Source organism: Vulpes lagopus, chromosome 1 (genome assembly GCF_018345385.1).
Source record: "Vulpes lagopus strain Blue_001 chromosome 1, ASM1834538v1, whole genome shotgun sequence".
Taxonomy (NCBI): Eukaryota; Metazoa; Chordata; class Mammalia; order Carnivora; family Canidae; genus Vulpes; species Vulpes lagopus.
Genome location: NC_054824.1, coordinates 65,395,249 through 65,408,094, shown reverse-complemented (window position 1 = coordinate 65,408,094; position 12,846 = coordinate 65,395,249). Strand labels below are relative to the sequence as shown.

The 12,846-nt window shown below is 35.8% G+C and overlaps 1 protein-coding gene across 1 annotated transcript in view; it reads left to right on the top strand.

Moving 5' to 3' along the window:
- Nucleotides 1–12,846, top strand: part of DNAH8 (dynein axonemal heavy chain 8) — a 340,697-nt gene that overhangs the window by 107,068 nt on the left and 220,783 nt on the right. The window contains exons 29-31 of the mRNA XM_041748133.1: nucleotides 1,775–1,875; nucleotides 6,208–6,345; nucleotides 6,504–6,744. Coding sequence (XP_041604067.1) covers nucleotides 1,775–1,875; nucleotides 6,208–6,345; nucleotides 6,504–6,744 — 480 coding nt within the window. The remainder of the gene's footprint in view (nucleotides 1–1,774; nucleotides 1,876–6,207; nucleotides 6,346–6,503; nucleotides 6,745–12,846) is intronic.

The window sequence follows — 12,846 nt, the reverse complement described above, 5'->3', positions numbered from 1 at the left end:
GATGACATTGAGTAGAGACCTAGAGAAATGAGGGAATGAGCCAGGGAGGTGTCTGGAAGAGCAGCTTTCCAGGCAAGAGGAAGAGCAAGTGCAAAGGCCCTGAGTAAGAGCAAATAAGACATCATCCTATTTATGTTTTCAGTGGATCAGTCTGGCTACAGTGTTGAGAATAGATTTCTGATAATTAAGGGTGAAAGCAGAGAAATTAGGAAGCTCTTGCAATAATCCAGGAGAGGGTGATAGTCACTTGGACCAGACTGGTGGCATTGGAGTTGAAGAGAAGAGATTAGAACCTGGTTATATTTTGAAGGTAGACCCACCTCCATGTCTTTCCCTCAGGAGTTACCAGTTTATTCATCAGCAAGTGGGACTTAAATGTGCCACCCTTTTACCAGGGGTGTGGCCACTTCATTGAAAAGATATTGTAGGGCACATCTCTTGGCATCTTGCTCCTTCTGCTCTGCCTGTGGTTGGGGATGTGAGCTAAGCAGGCTGTTCACCATGCATCTGGCTGGGTATGTGACCCAACTCTCCTCCAAAGCAGGTGCCCCCTCACCGTCCCCTCCAAGCCCCCTAAAAGGCAGGTGCCAAGATCTATCTAGATTGTGGAAAGAAGCAGGAGCTTCCCATTGGGCTCAGGGTGCAACTTTACTCTGATTTCTGGAGTTGCTGGACACTTGGTTGTCCTGCTGACAAAGCTGGTATTTTTTTTTGCCCATTTGGCTAATGCTGTGGGTCTTTTCATATTATCTGGGGCCTGAATAAAAAAGGGGGTGAGTGACTGGCATCCATCAATAGTCTTCACCGCATAAACAAGATTTTAAATATTATTTTAAAGTATGCTAACTTTAACATTTTTGTTTCTCCTTTTCTAGTGTTTGCATGGTTCTATGGCCACTTTAGTCATTAAATTTATTGAGTAACCATTATATTAACCACCAAGGATTATAAAAAGTGCAAAATATGGACCTTACTTTCTAGAAAGGCAGAGTTCATTGGAGTTCCTCCAGGGTCTTCACACCTTCTTTATTTGGCTCCTCTAAAAATATGCTAATGTTATTGTCAGATCTGATTCACTATCTGAATATGGTGAAGTCTGATGCCAGACATTCTCCAGGGCTGGAAATTTAGTATCCTTATTGATATATTATACCCTTATATAGAGCACACATACTTCATCACGGGTGGATTATTTCTATTTGCTTTTATGCTTTAAACACTCTCCATACTTAGCATTCCTAGTATAGGAGATTCCACTTCCAATTCAAAGGGCATGGGCATTAACTTCGCTGATTCAGATTGTTAGAATTCTTTCAAGTGGTGTTATAATTGAATCCTTCATTTTATAGACTCTATTGCTTGGAGAGAAAACAGGGTTGAAAGGATTATACTCACTCATTTGAACTCTGTGGAACAGATGACAAGTCTAAATTAGTGAAGAAGCCTGAATTATAGATTTTTTAAAATGCAGTTTTATTACTTTCAGACATATTTATGGGAACTTGAAATATAGGTCTTCTGAAGACCACTTAATTTATTAAAGAAAAAATTTTATGTAAAATGGATACTTTTAGAATGCTTGAAAGTTAATTTTCCTAAGTGCTCAACTTTTCTTCTGATAGCTTGGTATCAATATAAATTTCTTCACAAGTCTTTGTTTCATAGATATTATTAAATAAACCCCATTGTAGCTTTTATTCCAATTATAATAAATTCTACTGTAATGGGTCCTGAATTAATTATATTTTACTACAAGTTAAAAATCTTTTTATAGGCCAATTTTGATGATCTGTGGAGGAAGTTTGTTACGTATTCATCTGGCGAACAACTTTTTGGGTTGCCTGTAACTGATTATGAGGTTTTACACAAAACTAGGTAAGTATAGAAATTGTACAAGTGTTACATGCAAATAATTAAATAGTGTTCATTAGAAGAATCGTGTCATCATTAAATCCTTTATCATGCAGAGAAGAGCCTCCCTTAGAACACTCCTAAATATTCTCCAATTCCTGACAATTTCTGACCCACTGAATACCAAGTCACCACATATAAAAGAAATATTCTTGGGGAATTGGAAATACGTTGCAAGAATTCTAGTATTTGTGGCCTATATTTAGCTTGTGCTTTATTTTGTTCATTTTGCTATTGTCAAATAGTGTCAATTATTGTACAGAAACACTACAATTTTGGATATATTTTATTTAGAGGAATAGCCATTCTTGGCTTTCCAACCTTTCTTACTGAGTTTGTGCTACGTGCTCTTCCATATTGGATAGACATAGAAATTCATCAAGATTGAAGGCCAAGGGGGCAGCCCCAGTGGCGCAGCGGTTTGGCACCGCCTGCAGCCCAGGGCGTGATCCTGGAGACCCTGAATCGAGTCCCACATCGGGCTTTCTGTATGATGCCTGCTTCTCCCTCTGCCTGTGTCTCTGCCTCTCTGTCTCTATGAATAAATAAATAAAATCTTAAAAAAAAAAAAAAGATTGAAGGCCAAGGAACTTACTTGATTTTAAACAATTAGTAGATCTAGGATTTAAGCAACTACATTTTAATGGAATTTTATATAACTTTCCTCAAAGTCAAAATTAAAACAGTGATTTTTGCTTATTAGGATCATGGCTTTAGTAAAGAACTTTATGTTAACTTCTTTCAAAGTCATAACATGCCTATGCAAAATAGACAAGAAATTGTCCGACCATAAATTAATGCTTCAATCTGCCTTAGGGTAGATGGTTTGTAATCTTTTTCCAAAACAGTCATTCACCAAACTTAACCAGATGACCAGTTGTGTTAGAATTGCAGGTATCTGTATCCTTTGGGTAAATACCTTGTAGTGCAATTGCTGGGTTGTAGGGGGCACCTTAACTTTGGGGGAACCTCCATACTGCTGGGTGATGGACATTAAGGAGGGCACATGATGTAATAAGCACTGGGTGTTATATGCATCTGATGAATCTACTTTGAAACTAATAATATACTATGTGTTAATTAATTGAATTTAAATAAAATAAAATAAAAATAAAAATAAAGTAAAATAAAATAAAATAAAATAAAATAAAAAGAACTACAGGTTATCTGTTCCTTGCCCTGATTTACTGATTCAAAATCTCAGGGGTTGGGTCCTGCATTTTTATGAATTCTCTCTTTTTCATGCTCAGTCTGAGACTCACTGTTTTATTTTAACCCTCAGTGTTCCAGGAAAAACAACTATCCACATTTACTGTCTGGACCAGTGGACCTCTTAATTCTTTTATATTTTAAGTAATTTATGAATAATTTGCAAAAGTTAGAATAAAGGAATGGTAAAAAGCACTTTGTTAGAAAATGTAATAAGAATTTAAGCAGAGAAAACCCAAGCTTTTACTCCAAAACACAAACTTTTACTCCATAACCCTCCATAACAAAATGGAGACTGACTTCAGAATGCAACTGGAGTCCAACCAATGTGAGTTGACTCCTTGGTGAATCAGAAACTGCACCAGGATGAGGTGTTACACAAAGAAAACTTTATTTGCCGCAAATAAGGAGATTTCGGGGAATGGCTTCCAAAGCCATGACTCCCCAAGAGAGGGTGAATGGGTTCCTTTTGTTTAGGGTTAGGATGAATATTTAGATAGGGAAGTCTTGTCATCCTACGTAGAGGTGGGCATAAGGTCACACATGCACCATCAGGAAACATGCCTAATCACAAATTGTATGTTATGTAAATGAGGCTGTGCTCCTCCTGGGGCTGAGTTTTAGTATTATAATGAGGTAAAGGTGATTGTAGGTCATTCCAGAGGTCACTCTATGGTTCATGGCTCAAACGCCAGTCAGAGATTTAGCTCAAAAAGCCTCAGTGGTCTGGGGAGGTGGGAGGTCTGGTCAGTCAGGACAATTGCTATCACCTGAGGGGTGGCTTCAGGTTTCCTTTGCCTGAGTTAGGAGATAAGCCGGGGGAAAAAAGAGCTTAAGGAAAAATGTAAGAGAAAGATGAGTGAGTAGAAAAGCAGGTGGGTGATTAAGGTCAGGTTTTGGGGTCTAGCTGGTGACACAACCAACTGCTCATCACCTGTCATACATGAACCTGGACCATACCATTGTACAAACACTGATTTCTGAATTCAGATCCATCTCAAACAGTTTTATCTTATTATTACTTCTGATTTTCTTGCACTTGGCATTGTTAAAACCCAAAACTGTTGCCAGTCATAATTTTGTTGAAGAGAGGACCATCATCTTTCTTATGTTACAAATGAAAAAGTCTTTACTTTTAGATTTGAATCATCAAGTCAATAAATTTTTTCATTTTTGCATCATCTATCTCCTTTAAATACACATCTGCCTTTAGCATTTGCTACTTAGGGAAAGTCCCAAGTAAAACTGATGCAAACGTCACAGATAATGAAAGAACAACCATTTATCCTTTTCACAAAATGAGATGGTCTAGGTTCTTGTAAAATACTGCATGATGAAGCCCTTGTCTCTACTGAAATATATTGTTCACGCATAAATTACTGATCTGAGTAAAATTCATCTAGGTAATCATCATCTAAAGACCGACAGTCTGAGATCTCACTACATGGTTTCACTATTAGAGTCTAGAGTGCTGTTTTGTGTCTCTTTTCTCTTTAATACTTGGGGAGTACCATTCTTGGTCAGTTGTATTTTCTGTTTTGGGTTTAAAAAAATGAACGACTCTGAATCCTTAACTATATTATGTGAAAGCTAACCAAGAATAAAACAACAACAACAACAACAACACAAAGACAGTGTCTGTCCAGAGTTCTTTTTTGATATATTGTTAAAAGATGATATATTGAGAGGCACCTAGGTGGCTCAGTCTGTTGATCATCTGACTCTTCATTTTGGCTCAGGTCATGATCTCAGGGTCATGAGATCAGGTTCTACTCAGCAGAGAGTCTCTTTGGGATTCTGTTTCTCCCTCCCTCTCTGCCCCTCTCCACTCTCACTGTCTGTTTATATAAAAATGAATCTTAAAAAAAAAAAAAAAAGATAATGCAGTGCTTTGGGATAATGCAGTGCTAAGAAACCTGAAGGATGATGCAATAGGGATTATTGTCCCTTCCTTACAGGAGATCTCATCATTCTTTTTGTGTTATTTTAGTCATTTTTAGCATAAGTTGGAATATCCTGTGATTAATAATGAAATAATTCCTAAGATGATGAATCAGCAAAATGAAATAAGAATTGGAAAAGCAAGATAACCAAGATTCCAGAATGAGTCTTAGATTTATAAAGGGACCCAGTATACCCATTCGATAATTGCAAGATAGAATGAGTTTTACTTTATTAAAAGCATAAGCAAACCTTACCTTTGGTCTTTGGATTATTTATAATAAATAATAAAAGTTGTGCATATCAATCCTTACAAACAGAACTAAAAAAATAAACCCCAAAACTAAAACTGGTCTAGGGGAACTCATGGTCTGCTAAGGATGGAGGAATTCTTGGGAGCATCCACAAACTCTGTTAAGTAGTCAATTTTTGATATTCTACACAATAAAGGACTTTTCTTTACTTGGATCTATAATCCCTCCTCTTACTCTTGTTATGTATATAACCCATTTGGGTACCTGAAGGGAAGCTCTTGGTAGGAAAGTGATGTTTAAGTCACTTTCCCAAAGGCACATGTTCTTAACAAAAAAACTAGCTTGCTTTTAAAAGAAAAACAATCAAAACCTTAGCCTTAGCTTTGATTTTTTTTAAAGATTTTATTTATTTATTAATGAGAAACACACAGAGAGAGAGGCAGAGACACAGGCAGAGGGAGGCAGGGAGCTGGATGTGGGACTCGATCTGGGACTCCTGGGACTCCTGGGACTCCAGGATCACACCCTGGGCGGGAGGCAGGCGCTAAACCACTGAGCCACCCAGGGATCCCCAGCTTTGATCTTATTATCAAGTTCTGGTCACATTGTTTGCGATGACTGGAACTGTAATCATAATCAAACCACTTGTTAATGTCAAGTCACAGTATGACTTGGAATATTTGAGAGCTGTACACTTGACCTAATTAATGGGGCTTTAATTAAATTTTTGTTTGGAAACTGACAGGGTTGTCTGTGGTTTCCATGTTGGTGCCTATAAGACATTATACGTGTCATGTATGAAATATTTGATTGGATGAATCCTGCCTATCCAATAATGACGTTTATTTTTAATATCTACATCATGTAATACCTTGATTATTTGGATTCCTAGAAAGGAACTCAACTTGCTGCAGAAGCTGTATGGACTGTATGATACTGTGATGAGCAATATTAGTGGTTATTACGAAATACTTTGGGGAGACGTAGATATTGAAAAAATTAATGCAGAACTGCAGGAATTTCAAAACAGGTGAGTTTTAATTGAGTTAAGCTTACCTTTTTATGGTGCCGATCTTCATAGGATCTTGTAGGTATTTTACAAATGAATTTATCCTCTGATATATTGCTGTATATACATAATGCCTTCTTCAAAGAAATGTGTAGTGATATAATTTTTTTTTCTGAAAGGTGTCGTAAACTCCCAAAAGGGCTTAAAGATTGGCAAGCTTTTTTGGATCTGAAAAAAAGAATTGATGATTTCAGTGAGTCATGTCCTCTGCTAGAAATGATGACCAATAAGGCAATGAAACAGAGACACTGGGACCGAATCTCTGAGTTAACTGGAACCCCATTTGATGTGGAATCTGATTCTTTCTGTCTTAGAAATATTATGGAAGCACCACTGCTTAAAAATAAGGATGACATTGAGGTACATAAGTTTATAAGATCTTATCAGTGGTTCATTAAAGAATATCTCCTTTTACTTTTCTGAAAATTATACAAACAGACATTTTAAGGGTATACCAATTGCCCTATATAACGTATCCTCATAATTTGGAATGCTCCTGAACATCCTTTGGTTTTGCAAAATAATAGAGTAACTCAAAGAGGTAAGATGATTGTTTGAAATATGTTAGCTTAGGAGTCCTTAATCTATCCTCCTTGTCCCTTAACTAACTCTCCTTTTCAAAAAATCTGTTTATTTCTGTATTGCATTCCTGGTGAATTCCTCAGAAAAGTTTCCAAATTTCTAATTCTATACTTTTTCTTGTTAGTCTACTACATATTTAAAATTATTTTTCCTTTGCAAGATTTTTAATTAGTTCTTTTGTTTTGTGTGTGTGTGCTTACTGTTTGCATGGTATCTCTTTTTATTATTATTGAGACATAGTTTTTATAGTTACATAATTTTTATTACTGGCATATAAATATATTAGTTTATGTTTGCAACATAGTGACTTGATAACATGTATATGTTATAAAATGATCATCATAGTATGTCTAGTTAACATCCATCACCACACATAGCTTATTTTTTTTTCTTGTGACGAGAACTTTTATCTTAACAACTTTCAAATATACAACACAGTATTATTAACTGTAGTCACCATTTTGTACATTACATCCCAGGACTTATTTATGTTATAACTGGAAGTCTGTACCCTTTGACCCCTTCTACCCATTTCATTAACCCCACAACCCCCCACGTCTGGCAGCTGCCAGTCTGTTCTCAGTATCTATGTTCTGGTTTCTTTCTTTCTGAATTAGTATTTTCTTTGAATAAGTATCCTGAAGTAGTATTGCTGGATCATATGTAGCTCTATTTTTTTCTAAAGATTTTATTTATTTAATTGAGAGAGAGAGAGAGAGAGAGAGCATGAACAGGGAAGGGGCAACAAGCAGACTTCCTGCTGAGCAGGGAGCCCAATGTGGGGCTTGATCCCAGAATCATGATTTGAGCCAAAGTCAGATGCGTAACTGACTGAGCCAGTTACAGGGCACCTGTGCCCCTGTAGCTCTATTTTAAACTTTTTCATGGAACCTCCATACTGTTTTCTATATTGGCCACACCAATTTACATTCCTACCAACAATGTGCAGGGTTCCCTTTTCTCTACATCTTCCTCAACACTTGTTATTTCTTGTATTTGTGATGATAGTCATTCTAAGAGTTGTGAGGTGATATTTCACTTTGCATTTCCCTGAGATGTAGTGATGTTGAGCAGCTTTTCATGTACCAATTGGCCATTTGCATGTCTTCTTTGGAAAAATGCCTATTCCAATCCTCTGCCCATTTATTAAATGAATTGCTTGGGATTTTTTCCCTATTGAGTTATGTGAGTTCTTTGTATATTTTAGATATTAACCCCTTATCAGATTTATGATGCGCAAATATTTTATCTCATTTGTCAGTTGTCTTTTCATTTTGTTGATGGTTTTCTTCATCATGTAGAAGCATTTTAGTTTGATGTTGTCTCACTTGTGTATTTTTGCTTTTGTTTCCTTGGCTATGTTGCCAAATCCAAAAATCAGTGCTAAGAACAATGTTAAGGAGCTTACTACCTGTGTTTTCTCTTAGGATTTTTATAGTTTCAGGTTTTGAATTCAAGTCTTTCATTCATTTTGAGTTAATTTTTGTGTGCAGTGTAAGATAGTGGTCCAGTTTCATTCTTCTACATGTGGCTGTCCAGTTATCCCAACAGTATTTATTAAAGACACAATCTTTCTCCATTGTATATTCCTGGCTTCTTTGTCATAAATTAATTGACCATATATGTGTGGGTTAATTACTGGGTTCTCTATTCTGTTCTATTGATCCTTGTATCTGTTTTTATTCCAATATGATACTGTTTTGATCACTATGGCTTTGTTATATAGTTTGAAGTCAGGAAGCAGTATGCCTCCAGGTTTGTTTTTCTTTCTCAAGATTGCTTTGGCTATTTGGGGTCTTTTATGGTTCCATACAAAATTTTTGTTTTGTATAGATTATTTGTTCTAAAAAAATAACATTGGAGTTTTGATAAAGATTGCATTTAATCTGTTAGCTTTGGATCCTGTGGACATTTTAACAACATTAATTCTTCCAATCCATGAGCATGGAATATTTTTCTATTAATTTGTGTCTTCTTCAGTTTCTTTCATCAATGTCTTATAGTTTTCAGTTACAGGTCTTACACTTCCTTGTTAAATTTATTCTTAGATATTTTCATTCTTAAAAAAAAAAAGATATTTTCATTCTTTTAGATGTAATTGTTAATGGAATTGTTTTCTTAATTTACCTTTAGGATAGTTTATTATTAGTGTATAGAAGTGCAACTATATTTTCCATATTGATTTTGTTTTATGCAACATTTCATTTATTAGTTCTAACAGTTTTTGGTATACATAGGATTTCCTATGTATAATATCATGTCATCTGCAAATAATGGTAGTTTTACTTTACTTCTTTCTTCCTGATTCAGATGCTTTTTATTTCTTTCTTGCCTAATTGCTCTGTCTAGGATTTTCAATACTATGTGAAATAAAACTGGTGAGAGTAGGCATCCTTATTTTGCTCCAGATCCAAAAGCATTGAGTATGATGTTAGCTGTGGATTTGTCATATATGGTCTTTATTATGTTGAGGTATGTTCTTTCTTTTTACCTTTGTTGAGATGTTATATCACTTATAGATGTTGAATTTTATCAAATGCTTTTTTGCATCAATTGAAATGACCATGTGATTTTTATCCTTCTTTGATCTGTAGATACTGAAACTACCCTTGTAACCCTGGAATAAATTCCAAATAAATTCCAAGGTTACAGTGTGTGATCCTTTTAAATTATTGTTGAATTCAGTTTGCTAGTATTTTATTGAGGATTTTTTTTTATTGAGGATTTTTGCATCTATATTCATCAGGGACGTTGGCCTGTAATTCTTTGTTGTAGTGTCTTTGTACAATTTTGGTATCAGGGTAACGCTGGCTTCATAAAATGATTTTGGAAGTGTTCTCTCCTCTTCTATCTTTCGGAAGAGTTTGAGAAGATTGATATTGATTCTTCTTTAAATGTTTGATAGAATTCAGCAGTGAAGCCATCTGGTCCTAGACTTTTGTTTGTTGGGAGTTTTTTGATTACTGATTTAATTCCTTATTAGTAATCAGTCTGTTTTGACTTTCTATTTCTTCATAATTCAGTCTTGGTAGATGGTATGTCTCTAGGGACTTACCCATTTCTTCTAGGTTGTGCGATTTTTATGCATGTAATTGCTCATAGTAGTCTCTCACAGCCCTTTCTATTTCTATGGCATTGGTTAGTGTCTTCATTTCTGATTTTGAGTCCTCTCTCCTTATTCTTGGTTAGTCTAGCTAAAGTTTTATCTATTTCATCTATATTTTCAAATACCAACTGTTAGTTTCTTTGATCTTTTTTACTGTCCTTTTAGTTTCTATTTCATTTTTTCCACTCTGATTGTTGTTATTTCCTTCCTTCTACTAATTGTGGGCTTTGTTTGTTCTTTTTACTTCTTTTAAATATAAAGCTACATTGTTTATTTGAGATCTCTCTTCTTTCTTCATGTAAGCATTTCTCCTTATGAACTTCCCTATTAGAACTGCTTTCGCTGCATCCCATGAGTTGTGATATGTTGTGTTTCCATTTTCATTTGTCTCAAGGTATCATTTCTCTTTTGATTTATTCTTTAAGCCTTTAATTCTTCAGTAGCATGTCATTTAATCTCCACATATTTGCTTCTTGTAATTGATTTCCAGTTTTCTTCTTGTAATTAATTTCTAGTTTCATACCATTGTGGTTGGAAAAGATGCTTGATATGATTTCAGTTTTCTTAAATTTATTAGGATTTATTTTGTGATCTAACATGTGATCTGTCCTGGAGAATGTTCCATGTGCACTCGAGAAGAATGTGTATTCTGTTGCTTTTATATGAAATGTTCTATATATGTCTAAGTTCATCTCATCTAATGTGTCATTTAAGCCATTGTTTTCTAATTGATCTTCTGTCTGAATGATCTATCTATTGAAGAAAGTAGAGTATTAAGGTCCCCTACTATTATTGTATTGCTGTCAGTTTCTTCTTTTTGATATGTTAGTATTTGCTTTATATATTTGAATGCTTGTATGTTGGATGCATAGATATTTGCGAAATTATATCCTCTTGTTAGTTTGACACTTTTATCATTATATACTGACTTTCTTTGTCTACTATCACAGTTTTTGTCTTAAGATCTATCTTATCTTATATAACTATAAATACCCCTGCTTTTTTTTTCTTTTTGGTTTCCAATTGCATGGCGTATCTTTTTCCATCTCCTCATTTTCAGTCCGTGTGTTTCTACATCTGAACTGAGTCTCTTGTGAGCAGCATATAGATGGATCTTGTTTTATTTTTATTTTTTAAAGATTTATTTTTATTTATTTATGATATACAGAGAGAGAGAGAGAGAGAGAGAGAGGCAGAGACACAGGCAGAGGGAGAAACAGGCTCCATGCCAGGAGCCTGACGCGGGACTCGATCCCGGGACTCCAGGATCGCGCCCTGAGCCAAAGGCAGGCATGAAACCGCTGAGCCACCCAGGGATCCCCTTGTTTTATTTTTAATCCATTCAGTCACACTTTGTCTTTTTTTTTAATAATTTAGTCTATTTACATATAAAAGAATTATTAATAGGTATATGCCTATTGCCACTTTGTTAATCATTTTCTGGCTGTTTTGTAATTCCTTTGTTTCTATCTTCTCTTGCTCTCTCCTTTTGTTATTTGATTACCTTCTGTAGTGGTATGCTTTATCTTTTGTGTATATACTATAGGTTTTTGCTTTGTAGGTCCCATAGGCTTACATATAACAACTAATTTAGTGCCACCTTCAGCCCAGGGTGTGATCCTGGAGACCTGGGATTGAGTCCCACATTGGGCTCCCTGCATGGAGCCTGCATCTCCCTCTGCCTGTGTCTCTGCCTCTCTTTCTGTCTCTTTGTCTCTCATGAGTAAACGGATAAAATCTTAAAAAAAAATCTGCTATTGGCCTTGTGGGAGTCCCCGTGTACATAACAAGTTTTCTCTTACCTCTTTCATGATTTTCTCTTTGTTTTTTAACTTTTGACACTTCAAGTATGGTGTCTTGGTGTGGGTCTCTTGGGTTCATCTGTTTTGAAAGTGTCTGGGATTCCTAGATTCTGGATATCTGTTTCCTCCCTCAGGTTAGGGAAGTTTTCAGCCACTATTTCTTCAAATAAGAAATCAGAAAAAGAAATTTTCAAATAAGAAAATTTCTGCCTTCTTCTTCTGGGACTCCTATAAGGTGAAGCTGGCTCATGTAAGCTCTTTTATAAGTCCCTTGAGTTATCTTCACTATATTTCATTCTTTTTTAAATTTTTTGCTCAGGTGGGGTACCAGATGCCCTGTCTTCAAGTTCATGATCCTTTCTTTCTTTCTTTTTTTTAAAAGATTTTATTTATTTATTCATGATAGTCACACACAGAGAGAGATAGAGGCAAAGACACAGGCAGAGGGAGAAGCAGGCTCCATATAGGGAGCCTGACGTGGGACGTGGGATTCGATCTTGGGTCTCCAGGATGGCGCCCTGGGCCAAAGGCAGGCGCCAAACCACTGCGCCACCCAGGGATCCCTCATGATCCTTTCTTGTGCTTCATCTAGTTTTCTGTTGAGCCCCTTTACTGTGCTTTTTAATGATGGTTTTCTTCAGCTCCATGACTGCTAATATGGTACTTTTAAAATATTTTCTTTCTCTTTGTTGAAATTCTCACTTTGTTCATGCATTGTTCTCCTGAACTTGGTAAATACTTTTATGACTGTTATTTTGAGCTCCTTATCTGGTGAGTCACTCATCTCTGTTTCATTACAGTCTTTTTCCAAGGACATAACCTCTTTCATTTGGATCATATTCCTGTTTCTTCATTTCACTGTCCTCTCTGTGTTGGTTTTTATGCATTGTATAAAACAGCCACCTCTCCCAGTCTTGAAGGAGTGGCCTTGCATAGGAAAGGAAACTTATCTTCCAAGCCTGCCCTAGCTCT